Source organism: Sardina pilchardus, chromosome 17 (genome assembly GCF_963854185.1).
Source record: "Sardina pilchardus chromosome 17, fSarPil1.1, whole genome shotgun sequence".
In the NCBI taxonomy this organism is placed as follows: domain Eukaryota; kingdom Metazoa; phylum Chordata; class Actinopteri; order Clupeiformes; family Clupeidae; genus Sardina; species Sardina pilchardus.
The window spans coordinates 9,424,884-9,444,883 of record NC_085010.1 but is presented as its reverse complement, the minus strand read 5'-3'; the positions used below and the strand labels follow the sequence as shown (position 1 = coordinate 9,444,883).

General features: G+C 43.7%; 1 protein-coding gene across 8 annotated transcripts in view; it reads right to left on the bottom strand.

The window, feature by feature from the left end:
• Nucleotides 1-20,000, bottom strand: part of celf2 (cugbp, Elav-like family member 2) — a 217,480-nt gene that overhangs the window by 20,230 nt on the left and 177,250 nt on the right. For 6 of the 8 annotated variants that reach the window (XM_062518752.1, XM_062518747.1, XM_062518749.1 and 3 more), the window contains 2 exons: nt 19,779-20,000; nt 16,076-16,139 (listed from right to left, as the gene is read on the bottom strand). The exon at nt 19,779-20,000 is cut by the window's right edge and continues 9 nt beyond it. In XM_062518752.1, coding sequence (XP_062374736.1) covers nt 16,076-16,139; nt 19,779-20,000 — 286 coding nt within the window. The remainder of the gene's footprint in view (nt 1-16,075; nt 16,140-19,778) is intronic. The other 2 variants (XM_062518754.1, XM_062518755.1) reach the window with 1 other exon arrangement.

The window sequence follows — 20,000 nt, the reverse complement described above, 5'->3', positions numbered from 1 at the left end:
CGGCGGCGGCCGCGGCAGCTAACGTGGCTAGGTTCTGCAACTGCAGAGCGTTCATACCTACGGAGAGGAGCCAGAGCGTGAGCAGAGTCACACCGCTAACATGCTGCTGTAGGCTAGCTGGGCGCTAAACAAATCTAAATAGCCTAGTAGTTGTAACAGAGTGCTGACAAATGCCTTAACGGTAGCTAACAGGATGATAACAAATGTCTACATGGTAATTCGCAATAAGCAGCGTCACACCGCTAACTTGATGCTATTGGCTAGCTGGGCGCTAAAAAAATGTCTAAATAGCCTAGTAGTTGTAACAGGGTACTGACAAATGTCTCAACGGTAGCTAGCAGATGATAAGAAATGTCTACACGGTAACTCGCAGTGAGCAGTGTCACACCGTCACACCACTGACATGCTGCTAGGCTATAGGGTGCTCCATGTCGAATAAGGTGGATAACAGAAAGGTCAAATATTTCTAAAATGTTAGCTTGCAGAAAGTCTGTCAGGATGCTACGAAATGTGAGCTATGGTGCTGAATGCTAAACAAATGTTTATCAGGTTACCAGTAAGTTGCTAACACCTGTCTTTCATGTTGAACAGGTCACTTGCAAAATAGCAACAACTTGCTAATGTCACACCATCTTGGTACTGTACTAACAAAACTGCAAAGAAAAAATATAACATCAAAGGTACACCATGAGTAAAAACAAACTGTAAACTGAGCCAAACGAAAAGTCAACCTCACACTACACACGCTCAACAAAAGGCTATTCTAGGGGTCAGGCAGACACCAAAGTTTAAAAGAGAGTGTTATCAATTCAATTCATCACAACCACAACACACTCTTTCCCGGCTGATAAACTAGCAGAGAACTAAGACACCACCAAATGATGATGCTGTGTTCTGTGACGTCACAAGAGTTTTGGGTCCCGTAATTTTCAGTTACACCATAGTTTACCAAGGTGCACTGTACACATACCGTAATTTCCCATATATTAGCCGTGGCTTATACATTGATTTTGCAAAATTTCTTCAGCCATGAGGTTAAAACAGGGGGGCCTGCGGCTGCGGCTTATACACAATGCGGCTTATATGCAGGACATTACTGTATGTTCAGACTAAAGTGATGCTGTCTCCTGTTTCTCACTTCTGTGACAGACGACAAGCAAAGTCATGCGTTGCTAAGTACATATTCAAAGGGTAATAAATATCAACAATAGTACAATCATCACTGATGAACGTGACTGGTGATCATTTCATGTCTTCATCCAGCGTCCACTGAGCTTGGGGAACGACTTAACATGATTCATGCTATTGAAATGCTGACCATGTCTTTGACACACAAGACCTATTGTGACCGTGTCCTCGAGGGAGCAGGAACACACACAAACATACTGATAAAGACACACACACACACACACAAACACACACACATCTCTGAGACTAGGGCTGAAACCAGCCTGAAAGAAAAATAGGGGCATGCGACCTAGATATTAATACTTCAGAATGTAAGAAACACACACACACACACACACACACACACACACACACACACACACACACACACACACACACACACCTCTTGCAAACTTGACACAGTTAAACTTAAATAGCTCAAAGTTTCTAAAAGATAAAATAGGATCAAATCCTTTCTTCTCTGCCAGGGCCATATCAAGGAGCAATAACACGTTTGTCTTTTCTTTTTTTCAAAACATAAAGTCTGTTCTCTGAATACTGGCAGATCAAATCACAGATCTGACAAAAATCAGACAAAAAAGAACTGACCATCTTATGGACAGAAGAGAACACAATTACTCCATATGCTAAATAACACAAGCCTTTTCAAGTTGAGTTTGTTCTATTTTTGTTCCTGTCGCCACTAAAAAAAAAGTAGGCTACATGACGTGTGCGTTCTGCAGACACTTTCATCCAGTCCGACTTTGAAGTGACGTGGAGTACGACACAACAGATCAAGGACACAAAACACTTGCCAAACACACACACACACACACACACACAAACACACACACACACACTTGGCAAACAGGTGACAACAAGGTCCGCGGTAAACACAAACAACGGCGGGCGGTGAAGAGCGGAGTGTTTTTTGCCGTTGTGTTAACTTTGCACTCCGCCGTCTGTGGCTTCTGCTGCAGAGAGGCACTTGTGTGGCTGACGCTTTGTTCCCGGCGCTAAAGTCGCTAGCGCTAACAAGGGTGATTCAGCGCTCGAGAGCCTCTTTCACACTGACCTCGTCACACACACACACACACACACACAGAGACACACAAGCTTGTGCACACACAAACACACACACACACACACACACACACACACACACACACACAATCACATACGGACACATACACGTACAAAAGCACACACAAGAACACACACACACTCACACACACACCACACACACACGTCATGTCGCATCTAATGGCACTTAATCACCGCTGGCTGGCGGAACTTGAGCACCGAGGTTAGCGCGCGGTGGCTAACTCCCGCCGCGCCCGCGACAGCAGTGCCGGTACACTCTGTGCCGGTGTGTGGGCCGCGCAGACTAAGAGCTGCGATCTGCATAGAGCTCCATTAGCGAGAGGAGACCGGCCATTAGCCAACCGCAGACAGCACAGACGTCACCGCCTCGGGGCTAGCGCCTGCTTTTAGCCCGCAAACGCACGGAGCTTTACTTATTTAACTGCTTGTTAGTGTGCTTGCTGAAAGCAGCACACTATTGTTCTTCCTATTATTATTATCATATATCTTAACGCCAACTTTTGTCTCCCTGTCTTGTCCTAGGGATTTGGAGCTAGAGACGCCGTTCCACCTCTCACGCGTGCGTCCTGATGGGAGGATGGTGGCTTGTATACAGCTTTTTGATACGCCTTGTCGTTCTCCAGTTATTCCAGTTTTTCCGGTCGATTTTTTCCCATAGGAATGAATGGAAAAGCGACTTTTGAGCGCTGATGCCCACACATTTTTCCACCTGTAGCCCAAACCGTAAGACATAAAGTCATGAAATTTGGTACGCTGATAGAGGAGACTACCCTGATTGACACCACCAGGTTTCATGCTCGCCACTCTCACGCCCTAGCGCCACCAACTGGTCAAAGTTGGAAAACACGTTAATGCCTGTAACGTTTGATCCGTATGGCCGATTTTGATAAAACTTATACCATTGGAATCCTCTGACTCAGCTGATTCCAACGCACCATGTGATGTAATTTTCCGCCATGATGGATTTTCCACCATTTTGAATTTTGTCCAAAGTCAAAGTAAAGCGACTCTGGCCGCATAGTTCCTCCGATCGTCATGAAACTTGGCACGCGTGATCTACAGACCAAGGCGAATCAACCGCTTTGATTTCGCCTTCATACGTCCAAGCGTTCGCCTGTGATAACCAATTAAATTCAGCGAGCGAAGCCGCCAAACAGGAAGTGTGCCTATCTTGGAAATACTGTGACGTCTGAAAGCCATATTTGGTGGGATGACTTGAGACCCCATCCAAAGCACCCTCAATAAATTTGGTGTTATTCGGACTGTCGATGGCTCTATAATTAGCAAAAACGTGTGTGTTGACGAATGTATACTATTAAGCAGAATAGCTCATCTTAAATTGCTTAAGTAATGTCAAAAGGACATTCCAGGGTGATTTAAGATACAATGTTGATATTTTTTTAAAAAAAATCAAAGTATGCCAATTCTTGCAAAAGTTACTGGGACGGGATCCATCATCTCCTTAGTTTGATGACAGCGTAGTTGTATGGTATCATTGCGCCGATATCTTTGTCGGACCTGTCTGAGATTGTCCGCAATGGAGCGATTTGGGTTGTCGGCAGCGTTGTCTCATCCCGAAACTGAGTATATCTTAACGACGCCATGGCCTCGAGAGGCAAGTACGGACTTAATCGTTGTTAGTAATATTCAGTGTCCAGGTGGTATATAAGGTTGCAATCACACGACTTTTCACTGTGACGGTGTTTCGTTTTTGACAATTTGTAATAGTTTCTCTTCGTAATGAATTGCTATTTAAGAGATTGTAATGATTACAGGATATCGTTTGATATATTTGTGATGTTTTGAGAGTAATTCGATTTTATTTCTTGTTATTTACCATAATTGACCGGAGCATTCTGGGTAACTTCCTGTAATAAAGACCGCTCCTGCACGTATGCACCAGTCATTATGTCCGTGCACTTTCTGAGCGAGAGAGACATTGTGCTATCTTTGGCGTGCGTGTGATGATAATTGACCATAAAGTGAGTTTGACACCTCATTCCAACATGTTTATTGTTTAGTCAATAATATTGTCACGGTCTGAGCCGACCAAGATTTCGTTTATGTTATTGCACTCAGTATTTACCAGTCATTTGTTATGTTAGAGCGCCATCTACTGGCCTTATCAGAATCTACTTTGGAGTGAAAGTAGGCTAGTAAATACTTCCTGCTTAGCGTTAAAACGAGAGAAGTCACTGAGATGATTCACACTGGTTGCTGTCTCCGGACAATTTATGTTTTTCACCTGCTATAGTTATTTCTTACCCATACGAAGGCAATGCCTGTAAGTATACATTGTTCTAGTGAAATATGTGTTTAGACATAAGTACAGAAAATAAGATATGTGAGAAAGATTTCTTTGTTTTTTGATATGGCGGCAATTCGCTATATGCGTGGCTAGACAAGACAAATGAAAATAGTTTATTTTTGTATTGACAGTTTTACAGCATAAATGAAGGAAAGGAGAAAAAAGTGAAGATTTCCTGCATTCTTTGTTCGTCCTTGCCTAGTGATTGTAAACTTGCTGGATAGCTGAGCTAGCTCGAATTAGTGAGGCCAGTAGTCTACAATATTTACTGTTCAGCATGTTGTAACGTGCCTGAAACATGTTGTTTAACGTCTTAAGAAGATGTAATGGAGATTAGGCCTATTGTTTACTTTCGCTTTGCATTTTTATATGTAGGCTAGGCTACTGCTTTTGTATTCGTTGTGTATCCTTTGAATGTGCACAAGTTTACATCTGTATTAGCATGTAGAATTCATTATAGTTTGAGTGATTATGTAGAAAAGGACGGGACATTTGTGTGTTCGCTGTGATTTAGCATTTGTTGCGATATTTCATGTGGTAAACTCGCGTGCCTTCCTGTTAAGTTTCTTATTTTTGTTAGTACCTGCAGAGACGTGCAAGTTCGTTGTGCACTTAAACAGAGATAATTAATTTACCTTTTGACAATTCCTGCAGTTATCCTGAGTAATCCAGTCTTTGACATTCAGAGTTGCGAGTCATTGATGAAAAGTAAGTTTGTATTTAATTCACACTGGTATGCAAGAGGTTTGCTAATATAGTTAAACTTGCTCTTGACATAATTTCCATGAAGTAATATAGTGTAAGTGTTCTTTGAAATTATAATACTTCATGTGTTTCGCTTAGGAATCTACCGTTTAGCGTTATACTGTTGTAAGGATGTTGCATTTTCAAATGGAAGTTTTTAACGCTATTACACCGTACCATTTTACGGCGCTAGATGGCGTAATTGACCACATAATAACTGTAGTCACGAACAAAAAGGTTCCCTTTCTATCTTGAAGGGGTTAGCGTTGCTGTATGTGTGTCCTGGCTTACAATTCAGTTTAATGAGCTTAGTGTTGATGCATTTCTGTATGCTGCAGATATATTATTTGTAAGACTAGAACCTAAATTGTATTTGTCTTTTTCTTATTTCAGACTATCTATATATATATATATATAAATAGCCATACCCATATTTCTCTGTATGGAAATCCTGAATGTCTCTGCTGGAACAATACAAAGTTAAACCCCATCTCTTCTCCGTCCTATATTCTAACCGATATACCATCCAGTATATTGCCACTACCTACCCGAATCAGTGCAAACCTATAACCTCCCCAATAATAATAGTAATTATAATTAGGTAAAAATAATAGTTTCCGCTTTAGGGAGAAATCCCAGAATTCCACTACAGCTAAGGAAAGTGGGAGCTACGTTTTTCGACTCAAGCTTATGTGTGGAGACTTAAAGGAGAATTCCGGTGTGAAATTGAGCTTAACTGTACCGAAACATGTTAAGGTGTACTCACACGTGTTTTAGACGCACTTTCACTCACCCCCAGCATTCTGAACTCCTCCGTTTTCAGCCTAGCTTACAGTAGGCTTGAATCTATTAGATTGGGCATTACGTAGCCTATGCAGCTAAATCGCTATTTTTAAACCATTAAAAAGGTTCCAAGTAAATCCACACTGCATTGGTAGACTTCTGAGGGTCCTGACATTTAAAACGAGATACTGAGAACTTTGGAAATGCACAGGAAGTTTATTTAAAAAAGACTGTTTACAAGCAGTGCCTTCATAGAATCTCTCCGCTGGGCGCCATCTTGGAATCAAGTCGCGATAAGCCGACTGACGAGCACGAACGAACAGGAAGGACAGGGGAACATATTGCTAAAGTAATTCCATAGGAAATATATAGTTATACTGTCTACATGAGCATGATGAGTAACAAAGCTCAAAATGTTTGCAATATGTCCCCCTGTCTTTCCTGTTCGTTTGTGCTCGTCAGTCGACTTATCGCGACTTCACCACAAGATGGCGCCCAGCGGAGAGATTCTATGAAGGTACTGCTTGAATAAACAGTCTTTTTTAATAAACTTCCTGTGCACTTCCAAAGTTCTAAGTATCTCGTTTTAAATGTCAGGACCCTCAGAAGTCAACCAATGCAGTGTGGAGTTACTTGGAACCTTTTTAATGGTTTAAAAATAGCGATTTAGCTGCATAGGCTACGTAATGCCCAATCTAATAGATTCAAGCCTACTGTAAGCTAGGCTGAAAACGGAGGAGTTCGGAATGCTGGGGGTGAGTGAAAGTGCGTCTAAAACACGTGTGAGTACACCTTAACATGTTTCGGTACAGTTAAGCTCAATTTCACACCGGAATTCTCCTTTAAACTGGGAAGTTTGGCCCACTTATAGCAGTTAACAATTCTAGGTCCAATTAATTACATCCAACACAAAGTGTTATAGAAAGTATTACTGTGTGTTTCATTTAACTATTGTTCATGGTAAACATTTAATTAATTTAGGCTATGGGTGGTATAGGTGAATTATTACCACACAGTTACTATTTAGAACTACGTAATCCTTAATTGAGATTTCATTGAAAGTGATAGGTTGAACTTTTAAAAAGGGGTTTAAAAACTATTTTTGTACTTTCATTTTATTATGTCATACTGAACTGAATTCTAAGAGTTAAAAACAAAGGATACAATAAATGTTTTGTGATTGTTGCATTATGCATAGTATTTCATTTAGGATAAGCTATATCAAAGCAGGTAGAAGTAACTGTAGTCACTTGACATTCCTGAGGATTTACATATTTCCACCAGGGCAGTGGTAAAGACATTCTTCAGTGGAGGCTAGGGCTGGGATAAACGATTATTTTTTAAACGATTAATCTAGCGATTATTTTTTCGATGCATCGATTAATCTAACGATTCATTTTTTCAGTTCGATTCGATTTCGATTCGATTCGATTATCGATTATCTCCCCACTAATTGACTAATTGCAATATATACATGTTGATTTACATATCTGAATGAAATAAAACATTGCAATGTATGTTTATTGCTCTTAAAATTCCAAAATGAAAGACTATGCAAGTGCAAAGTAATGCATTCTAAGTCAGAGGTAGCATTCAATAAAACCTTGAAGCCTTGAAAACACTGGGAGTGCTGTCAAATTGAAGGGGACAAGATCCCAACTGTCATCAATAAAATGACAAGTTAAGTAGGCTTATTTTAAGTCTTTGGGACTTTGGAGCCATAGGGCCCATACACATACTGTATACCCCCATCAAATCATCATTATGATGATTATTATTATAATTATTATTATTATGCTGTATTAAGTGTACTTTCACTTCAAAGCAGTCAATGTTTTAAATGCTAATATTGTTCACAAAAAGTTTGTGAAAAAATCAGACCTGCTTTAGTAATGTAAGATTACAATAGCTTTTGCATGGTTGCATGATAAATAGCCTACAGTAGCCTACTTCTGAAAACAACAGCAATAATATGGGTGCTATTGTTTTGGGATGTTTCCCTCATGCAAGCATCAAACTCTGGTAGGCAAATGGAGACGAAATTGATATGCTTTTTAATGAAATTCCATTTGAATCTCTGAATGTAAGGATTCAGGAAACACGTATACCAACTTTAGTCTATGTATTACGGCCGAGCAGATAGGCGTAAATCACTGATCTGGAGATTTTTAGATGAAAGACTAAGGCTACAATCTTTTGACCATACTCAAATTTGACTGAACTATACTCTGCTCTGTATCAAGAATCCACGTTGTTCTATTAAATGTCGTTAAATAATTAAACAGCAGGTTGAACAGAACTTGCCACCAACGTTATCGATTAGTTTCAGTTTCTGTCGCGCAAACACGCACATGCATGCATTCAATGAACGCTCATACCAACACTTCATTGTGTTGCTGTATGTTTATTCACATCGAATTAGCAAGTATTTCTTCCTGATTGCTGAAACTTTTAGATAGGCGTAAATCACTGATCTGGAGATTTTTAGATGAAGACTAAGGCTGCAATCTTTTGACCATACTCAAATTTGACTGAACTATACTCTGCTCTGTATCAAGAATCCACGTTGTTCTATTAAATGTCGTTAAATAATTAAACAGCAGGTTGAACAGAACTTGCCACCAACGTTATCGATTAGTTTCAGTTTCTGTCGCGCAAACACGCACATGCATGCATTCAATGAACGCTCATACCAACACTTCATTGTGTTGCTGTATGTTTATTCACATCGAATTAGCAAGTATTTCTTCCTGATTGCTGAAACTTTTGTTTTCTTTTTCTGTCGGGCCGCGTTTGCTTCATCAATTGCGCAGCAAATTATCAGGTGAAGCACTGAGCCTAATTTCACTGCACGCCTCACAGACCAGCAGTCTCTCTACATTGCGGACCGGTGCAGCTCCGTCCGCGGCCCATAGTTAGAGAAACGCAGTAGAGGAACGAGTGCGTGCTGCAGTGCCTTGCACTTTTGAAATTCTGAGGAGTCACTCACGTTGCCGCCAACCTTGTTTTGATTTTGACGACGTGTCGATTCGCATATTTTGAACCGACGTATTTTTTGCGTCGAACTAATCGGTTAAGTCGATGCGTTGTCCCAGCCCTAGTGGAGGCACCACAGTTAATCACGCTATCAACATCTTCTTACCTTTTCTTCTGTTATTACTATTCTTTAACTTTATGGTAGACTGTGAGTCCAGCAAATTGAGAACCTAGGATCCTGTTTATGTTTATGAATGTGACTCCAGTATATGTTGAGACATACGGGTGGAAAAATAGGTTACATTTGTATAATGCAAATGATTAAGTTAACAATATCATTGAATATGTTGTACAAACAAGAAGAGCGAAATGGTAAACTTTTAAGAAATCATCATCCACATCATAGTTTGACGCTGTGTGGGGTTATGGACTTGACAGTTTTGCATGGAATTGCCCATACAGTATACATATATATATATATATAAATATATTAAGATTTGACACATTGCAGTTTTTTAATGCAGGGATTATTTATAAATCAAAGAATTGTGGGTAGATGTAGGTGAACTTTGCAACATGCAGTTTGTGGACAAGAGGCAGACGTAACACACAGATATTTGGGTTTGAGGGGGTGTTGTGTGTGTGTGTTTGTGTGAAAGTCTTCGTTGCTGTTGCCGTTGTGGGTCAACTCAGTAACATGCAGTTTGTGGACAAGAGGCAGATGTAACGGACTGATGCTTTTGTTTGAAAGAGGTGTATGTATGTGTGTGTGTCTGTGTGTGTGTGCCTTGTTGCCGGTGTACAGTATTTCTGAATATGAATGCTGTCTGGACAGGAAATGGCATAGCTTTTATCACATGCAACCAATCCAAAATCGGTTTCATATTCAGAAACGTTAACCAGTAACAGCCTGGTTGCTTTGACATATCAACACCAAATTTCATCCTATTACACCATTTGAACAGGTGATTCGTCCTGTTTATTCTACCATCAATTTGAGGCTATAACACATTGCAACTTACTCAACAGTGAGTAAACAGCAGATGTTCCCGCAATACTCCTAACATTACTCGTATTTGTTCCAGAAACATGCCTAGTTCCTTAGGCTCCTTCCTTCTTTCAGTGGTTACGTGTTTCATGCTGGCTACTCGTGAACAACTCATACATAATTCAACACAAGGTCTACAGACCTTAGAGATGTACATTTCATTTCCATACATCAAAGCGTTCGCCCATGGCAGCCAATGAAATTCGATGGCGAAGCCTCCAAACAGGAAGTGAGGTCAAATTTCGGAAACGCTTTGAGGTGTCAAGACCATATTTGGTGGGATGATTTTGGACACCATCCAAAGTAACCTCAGTAAATTTGGTGCAATTTGGCCACTAGGGGGCGTCGCAATTAGCAAAAATGCATTTTGTCTCATACGGTATCTCTTTATGTCTTTGGGATGACATCCACATTTTTACATTGGAGGTGCTCTGGGACATACCACTGATGAACCTAGGCAACCCTTCACGTCAGTGTAAGAATTCGGCAATCGAGGGCAACGCCGCCAAACTCGAAGCAGCTTCGTGTCTTGGCCAAACTTTGGCGCTTTGACCTGAGGACGAGCGGTCGCGTCTCCTGCCGGGCGCTGTCGCGGCGCGTCTGAGCAAGCACACTTCGCACTTCCCACCGGGAAATGCATTCTAGTTGTTTTTGTTTTTTTAACTGTGTGCCAACAGGGTAATACATATAGTTTTTGTTACCAATCTGTAAACACTGAAATCAAAATAGATTCTATTTTCTCTTAGCAGAGCGACTGCCGCAGTTGTTCTGATGTTTAATGACTTTAGTCAACCTGTCCTTTAATCCTCTGAGATGAATTCTGTGCTTTTTCTCACGACACGACAACACGGTTTGGTTTTCTTGACTGTTGGTAAAGTCCTGATTAAATCGCTACATTTCACTGTCTTATTTAGTCTGCCAGGTTCAATTATTTCAGTGTGTCTGTGAGTTTGTCAAATGTCAAATAATCAAGAGTGTAGTTTAAACAGCGCCTAACGAGTGATCAGAAATTTTCTTGACAAAATGTATGCTTTGTGACTTTGAGCTACAAGCACACAGACAAAACCTCAAAATTACACACACTCACAGACACACATTCACACACAGAACCCCCCCCCCCCCCCCCCCCCCCACACACACACACACACTCCCCCAACTCACACGTGTCCCATATGCCATTAGCAGCCTGTGTGTGTGTGTGTGTGTGTGTGTGTGTACAGATGGAGTCGGCCGTGCGGGATCTCAGCTGCTTTAATTGAATGTTGGGCGTGGATAATTGGCCCCCTCAGAGCTTCTAACCCACACTACACAAGAGAGCCACCAGATGTCAGCTGCCCACGTCGGCTGCCAATCACCCACCGTTGCCCAGCAACAGATGCACGGCCACAGAGGATCTGGGAGATGGCAGCGAGAAAAGTTGGACACATTGGTTCCTGTGCTGGGCATGTCTGGCAATCCACAGTGTGTGTGTGTGTGTGTGTGTGTGTGTGTGTGTGTGTGTGTGTGTGTGTGTGTGTGTGTGTGTGTGTTTGTGTGCGCATGTGTGGGTATGTGTGTGTGTGTGTGTGTGTGTGTGTGTGTGTGTGTGTGTGTGTGTGTGTGTGCCTGCGTTAGATATTGAAAAAGACAGGGTGAGAGATTGAGTGTGTGGATGAGGCCAAAGTAGTGCGTGTGGAGCTCTGCTTCTCCGTCTCCACAGTAAGCCAGGCAGAGTAGGAGTGAGACGCACCACCTCTCTTACTGTGTGTGTGTGTGTGTGTGTGTGTGTGTGTGTGTGTGTGTGTGTGTTACTCTATGTGTGACAGAAAAGAACGCTAGTCCAGCCCAAGAGTGGGAGTGAGACGCACCACCTCTCTTGCTGTGTGTGTGTGTGTGTGTGTGTGTGTGTGTGTGTATGTTTGTGCGCGTGTGTGCGCGTGTGTGTGTGTGTGTGTGTGTGCTTTAAGCCACCCAAGGGGACTCAATCAGATAGAACCCTAACCTCCGATAAGGCACCAGGCTTCTCCCTTCAATCGGCAGACCCCATAAAAAGAACACACACACACACACACACACAGAAACACCTTCATATGCACCTTCACACAACCACACAACCACACACACACACACACACACACACACACACACACACACACACACACACACACATAGACAGACACACAGAGAGACACACACACACACACACACCCACACACACACACACACAAAAACACCTTGACACACACACAACTCTGATTATAATTAGTGAGTGATGGATGTTAAAAAAAGAACAGTGTGAGAACTGTCGAAGTAGAGACAGAGTTGTTAAAAAACACACTCTTGACACACACACACACACACACACAGCAGAACAGTGTGAGCTGGAGTTGTAGAAGTAGAGACAGAGTTGTTAAAAAACCCACTCTTGACAGAAACGACACGTGTGGGCGCGTGATGCCATTCTTTTCAAAGACCTGCTCATTGTCAAGGTCTTTATTTTCATGTTAATTCATTTCCCATTATAAAACATAATTATTTGTTTTTTTTTTATTATTATTTTGCCATGTTGTCAGGGCGAGTAATTATTTTTGGTCACACGCTATTTATAAACGTCCACCTCTGACACGCTCACTGACAGCCTGATAAACAGGAAGCAATTTAACACTGACACATCCACTGAGCTGCTCAAAGAAGCACAGAGAGATAGAGACAGAGACAGAAACAGAGAGAGAGAGAGAGAAGAGAAGGAGAGACAGAGAGGGAGAGAAGGAGAGAGCGAGAATTGAAGAGAACTGAAGGGAAAAGACGAGAGGAAGTGGAGGAGAGAGAGAGAGTAGAAGAATAGAGAAGAAGAGAGGAGGAGAGGAGAGGAGAGGAAAAGGTCTATCTATATGTCTCTGGTTCCGCTGCGCTTTTCTGTGTTCTATGTTCTATTCAATTGTGTTATGCTGTAGTTCTGTGTGTTCTGTTTTGTGTATCCCTGGGCTATAATCTGGGTTTGGAATGTAGACAGACACGCATGATACGGGCCAGACCTGGGCCACAACTGAACCAGACGTGATCAGCTCTACGTTCAGCTCTTCATCCTTGCGTCTGCCATTAAAGCAGCACAATCCATCTGCGCTGCTGTCTGATTCTCTCTAAGATGGAGGATAGGAGCGAGAAGCTGGTCTGTCTGTCTGTTCCTGTCTGTCTGCGTCTATCAGCCTGTCTGTCTGCCTGTCCCACTCCATCTGGCTACCTGTCTGTCTGCTTGTCTGTGTGTAGCTCGGCCTGTCTATCTGTTGACACCTGCCTTAAATGCATGTCTGTCTACACCAATAAGACCAGAAGATAATGAAAAGCAGACTTGTCTTTACAAAGAAGGTAGACTCACCTCACACACACACACACACACACACACACACACACACATACATACCCCCCCCCCCCCGTGCGCGCTCCCCCGACACACACACGCACACACACACACACACACACACACACACACACACACACACGCTTGCATTTTTACATAGAGTATTTGTCATGTCCACATTGCACAACTTTTCATGGCAAACCGCTAACAGAAAATCCAGGAGCAAAAAGCTAGTGAACCTCTCTCTGAACATGATCAGGCAAATCAGCCAGACATTTGACAGTACTCCAACCAACACGTGGGCTATACTGTATGTTCAGTTCACTCATGCAATAAAAGGCTAATCACACACATAAATGTGCACTATTCAGGCAAGGTCTGACACAACTTCCCAGGGTCATTCAAAGATGTACCGTGCTGAACCTCCAACTGAATGCATAGTTTTGTGTCCTGCCTAGCACATATTATTATTTAAAAAATCAATCATCCTGCTCTGCTACATACTGTAACCTTCAAGCCAGTTAAATTCTATCACCGTCTCCAAGGCTAACGGAGCCAAACGTTGACAAAACGACCAAATTAAGCAGCTCAAAACTACATGCAACGGTGTAGTCTTGACAACATCTCAGTTAATTCCCCATACTTCCGTTGTCCTTGGCCTAATATCACTAATGGCAACATTTTTCATGTAATACACATCTTGTTGTCTGGCTGTTCATTCATTAATGCTATCTAAAGCCAGTAATTACCAACACCCCCATAAATGACAGTGACCTTTGTGGTGTTGTGATTAACCATATCCTAAGATGACACTACTGTGGCAGGACTTCTAACGGGCGGGGACGAGTCCGCCTACAGACAGGAAGTGAAGAATCTGTCTGAGTGCTGCTCTGCCAATAACCTCATCCTAACCACCACGAAAACAAATCAACTCATAATAGACTTTAGGAAAACATAACATAACACCCACAACCTCTCTTCAAGAACGGTGAGTGTGTGGAGAGTTCATTCATTCAAATTCTCACGGACTGTTTGTCATGGTCAACCAGCACCACAGCAGTTGTCAAAAAAAGCACAGCATCGCCTTCACTTCCTGAGGACATTCAGGGAGAAACAACGTGAATGTGAAGCTGCTCGTGTCCTTCTACAGATCCACCATTGAGAGCATCCTCTGTGTGCTGTGCTGTGTGTTCCGCTACAGACAAAAAGGTTCTGCTGAGAACGATAAAGATTGCAGAAGAAAAAAAAAACTCTAACCATAATCCCTTCCCCGTCAGATACTGCACTCAGCTGCACTCTCTCAAGAGCCAAGAACACCATCAAGGCCAATACTCATCCTGGCCACCACCTGTTTCAACTGTTACCCTCTGGTAGGCGGTATACTGTAGGCCTACCAGCACCACCAGATTTAAACATGGCTTCTTCCCAAATGCAATACGGGTAGTTTCCATAAACAAATGTAGTTAGACAAACCCAGTCACTCACTGCCACCTCCTGCACTGAGATACTTGCACTTATCTGATTATTGCTCCTTACAGTTTTGATTCTGCTTCATAAGTCCTGTAAGGACTATTTATTGTGTTCACTATATGCACCCAGTGGAGTAGCAAAGTAATGAATAGCAGGAGTAGGTGTAGTGAATTCCGCTGTATTGTAAAGTACAACACCAATAAAGGCTTTCTTTTCAGTTCAGCTCAACTCAACTCAATAAACTAATGTAGACTCTTAACGTTCACCTGCCTGATAGCGGATATGCAAAATAACTCAGAAGGGCCTTGAATGAGCGATACATCAAACCGTGCTACAGTGCACGCTAGATGCGCAAGCCGACTTGAAACACTCTCGACCATGACATCGGGGAGTAATGGGCAATTACAGCGTGTTCCATTACTTTTAAGGACATCGCAAGATCTACTGCACTTCATGCAAGGTCATTCAAAAGCTCTTTATGTGCTTGTTTATCTGATCTTGGCTTTTCAGGTGGTTCAAAATCTGCATTTAAGCCTTTGTACTGCCAAAAAGTGCATGCGTGTGTGTGTGTGTATGTGTGTGTGTGTGTGTGTGTGCGCGTGTCTGTGCGTGCGGGTTTGTACGTTGTGCACGCACACGCGCGCGCACACGTGTGTGTGTGTGTGTATGTGTGTGAGTGTGAGAGCGAGAGAAAGCAAACAAGGGAAGAAAAAAGACAAAGACACAGTGAGACAGATGCATACACTCTCAGCTGGGTTAAAGACGCTTGTCAGTGTAGTCTGGCTAGTTGGGTGTTAAGGGCTGGGCACTTTCCCTAAGGATCGTGTTCAAGCTTGACCTCTTGTTTGTCTGGGAGTGCTGTGCTGTGCTGAGCTTTGTGTGTGTGTGTGTGTGTGTGTGTGTGTGTGTGTGTGTGTGTGTGTGTGTGTGGTTGCCCTCAGGTGTTTGTGTGTTTGTGCTGTTGCAGTAGTATCCTGCTGTGTTTGTACACTCATAATAATTGGACAGTGGGATTTGGGGGAAGAGTTGCATTGGGACCCCAAGGAGTGTAGTGTGTGTGTGTGTGTGTGTGTGTGTGTGTGTGTGTGTGTGTGTGTGTGTGTGTGTGTGTGTGTGTGTGTATGCGTTTCACACTCACCTGCCATCTGCTGGATCCCACTAAATGCTCCCAAGCTGCTGGAGGATGTGGCCTGCTGGAGGAGCTGAGGAGGAGAGAGGGCAGATGAGGACGAGACGGACGGAGAGAGAGAGAGAGAGAGGGATAGAGAAGAGAGAGAGAGAGAGAGAGAGAGAGAGAAAGGGAGAGAGATATGGACAAGGACAAGAGACATTGAGAGTTAAACAGTGATGGAGGGAGATAGAGAGAGAGAGAGAGAGAGAGAGAGAGAGAGAGAGAGAGAGAGAGAGAGAGAGAGAGAGAGAGAGAGAGTCAAACAAAGAGCAAAAGAAAACAGAATGGAAAGAGAGAGAGAGAAGAAAACAGTGACATTGACACATAGAGATGGCAACAGAGAGAGAAAGTCATTGACAGACAGACAGACAGACAGACAGACAGATGGAGAGAGAGAGAGAGAAAGAGAGAGAGAGAGAGAGAGAAAGGACACATGTTAGACAGATCACATGTCTTTCATCAATACGAAAAACAAACTTAAGAGCTCTATTCCCTGAAGGCTTCAGAGCACGGAGCACAGCTGGAGAGAGCCGAGTCCAAACCACAGTCCTCTTCAGAACCAGATTGGAACCGACTTCACATCGGATTTGGCTCCAGTTCAGTTGCTATGTACTGTACATCTTCAGGGGTCTGACCCTGCCCTGAACTACTTCAGGTTCATCTGGTCTGAGCTACTGTCCCAGATCAGCACCAACATGGGAAGCCCTGGGTTCACTACTGAGTAGTTTCCAACCAATTGTTCCACCACTGAGGCAACTCTTTTCTCGGTGGCACTCATCTATTTAGCCACATAGATCAGCTGATTGATTGAATCACCTGTGTTAAGTGCACAGGTTGAAAGCAATTAATACATGGCAGGTCGTTTACGTTATTTCCTGATTATTAGCCGCAGCTTATACATTGATTTTGCCAAATTTCTTCAGCTATGAGGTTAATGGTATGGTATCAATAAGGTTTTGTTTCTTTTAACTTGCATAAAACACTGTTCTGCGGCTTATACACAATGCCTATAAATGTGGGAAATTACTGTACTTTCCGAAGCCAGGGTAGCCTACCCCTGTGGTCTGGCTCTAATGTGACTGAGATCTGGCTTGAATCTGGCTCAGATCTGGCTTGAATCTGACATGCATCCGGGTCAAATCTGGCTTGAATGTGGCCCGAGTATGGCCCATGTCTGCTTAGTCTCAGCTGCTTGCTCCTTCTCTCCAGCTTAGCCTCGGTGTGCTCTGAAGCCCTCGTGAATCCAGCCCAGCGACTACTTCAAATCGAGAGGAGAGTGTGTGTGTGTGAGGAGAGCTGTTGACGACTCGGGGGAGGTGTGTGTGTTTGTGTGTGTCAGTCAGTGTGGAGGAAGTGTGTGTGTGTCTGTGTGTGTGTGTGTGTGTGTGCTTGTTTGATGGTTTGGGGTGGGCAGTAGAACTTGGCAGGATCAAGAGCTGGCCTGAATCCAGTCCTGAAACCAATCTACTGCTATGGAGGTGAGAGTCAATCCGTGATGAACAACCATGAAACCAAACCTAAAGGACAGTGTGTGTGTGTGTGTGTGTGTGTGTGTGTGTGTGAGAGAGAGAAAATCTGCTGGCTTTGGCTCAAGTAAATAGAGGGTGTAAACAAGGGATGACCTCTAATTGAAAACATCTGGACAGGTACTGTAGGAAACAATATGTCTAACGTGTCTCACAGCCAATCAAGATCAATTTAGGCTGTCACATGGTTTTCAGCTGCCCAATCACCTTCTGTAGACGTCATGACAGGAAGTAAGTAAGCATGACTGTGAGCCTCTGTCTTCAGAGAACTTAGCCAGAAGCCAGATAAGAATACCAGGTGTGCTGTCCTCTCAGGTATGGCATGGGTGCTATGGAAACAACTGATATCTGTAAACTACGGCACGGACTTGGTGTGAATCTGGCCTTGATTTGCCACAAAAGCCAATCAGGTGTCATTGTGTTCTAGAGTCAACATCAAGCCCTAAAAGAGTTTGAAATGCAGCTACCCATCTAGCAGCAGACTCTTGATACAGATTTGCCCAAAATCCGCACAATAGTTTACGTCTATCAGGCTAGTAGACAGCTCCAGAGTAGAGAAAGAAGAGGAACTTATCGGTCAGACCGCCAGACTAACCGTACAGGCTAACCTGCTAGCAGCTAACCTAGCCACGCAAGCTAATAGGCTAACTAGCTAACAGGCTAACTAGCAGCTAAAGGGAAAACACGCTAACATTTATGTTAAAAATGTTACTTTTGACAGTGGGTTGAGGGGGAGGGTATCTGTGACTACCGTCAGGCTAGCTCTACTGGATAATGAGAGATAAGGGAGAAGTGAGGGGGGTCACATTGGACAGGAAGTGCAACCATGGCAACCATACGCAAACAGCCCGGGCGCTGCAGGAAGTTAGCACTGTGTGCGGCAGAGGCCATTTCCTGTCGTGTCATACCAGCCAGTGCCACCCACACAGTGCCTTGCCTTCCTACATACTCTCTCATGTATCAGTGAAGACGTTGAATATTAGTCATGTAATCGGCCATTCTGCAGCTCCCAGCACAAAGCTGTGCACTGACGCCACAGGGCTGGTTTGGGGAGGGTGATGTCTGGTGTGTCTGAACAGAGACCAGTCTGGCCCAGGCTTGGAATGAACCTGCAAGGCCAAACAGCTGGGAAACTCATCTTGCAGTAGATGTAGGCTACATCACAGGTGGACATCCACCCATGCACACACACACACACACACACACAGTCTCTCTCTCCTCTCTCTCTCTCTCTCTCTCTCTCACACACACAGTCTCTCTCTCTCTCTCTCTCTCTCTCTCTCTCTCTCTCTCTCTCTCTCTCTCTCACACACACACACACACACACACACACACACACACACACGCACACACACTCACACACTCAGATATGCTCCGAACCTATCAATGTCAAGATTTAATCTAAGTTACTTCAAGAGTCTCAGCTTTTAATGACCTGCTCACAACAAATAACAACAGGCCACCGAGACAAAGACCTCACTGGAGAGGTCTCGAGACAGAGAGAGAGGAACGGAGGCTCCTAAGAGAGTTAGCCGCTAGCTACGGGCAGCGATGATGATGATGATCATGACGGGCGCCAGTGCAAAGCCCAGCGAGAGAACGTCAGAACCGGGCCCTCTCATTAGAACACATTAAAGAACCCGGCAGGAGCGTAGGTGTCTCTGACAGGTCTGCACTTAATGACCAATGTGATGGACGGAGAGGAGGAGGAGGAGGACAAGGTGGGCTGGGAGGGAGGGAGGGAGAGAGAGAGAGAGAGAGAGAGAGAGAGAGAGAGAGAGAGAGAGAGAGAGAGCAAAAGTGAGAGAAAAGGATTCTAGGATTAATAGTTAGGAGAGATGGAGAGCTGAGATAGACAGATAGGTAGATAAAAATAATTAATGAAAATTCATTATAAAGTTAATTAGCCGAATTAAAAATTTAGAGAGAGAAATAATGAGAGTGAGAGAGGGCCAAACTAAAGAGAGGAATAGAGAGAGTTTCTAAGGGAGAGAGAGAAAAAAAAGAAAAAAAGAGAGGAAGAAAGAAAGAAAGAAATAAAGGAAGAGAGGAAGGGGCGAGAGGGAGCTGGTGGAGTTGGAGGAGGGGGTGGGGTTAAGGAGCAGGTGGGTGGGGTTTATTGGAGGGGTGGGGCTTGGACTGACTGCGGCTGCCGCTGCGTTGGCTGCGCTGGGCTGGGTGGGCGTGGCCGAGTGGTGGGCGTGTCCCCTTACTGCCAGATACTGCGGGGTGAGGCCGCCCAATCCCGTCAGGCTGCCCCAGGCGGAGGCGGAGTTAAGCTGCTGCATCTGCTGGGCCAGCTGCTGCTGGAGCCGCCGCTGCTCCTTGTCCTTCTGGGTGTCGGCGAACTTGACCACGATCGGAGA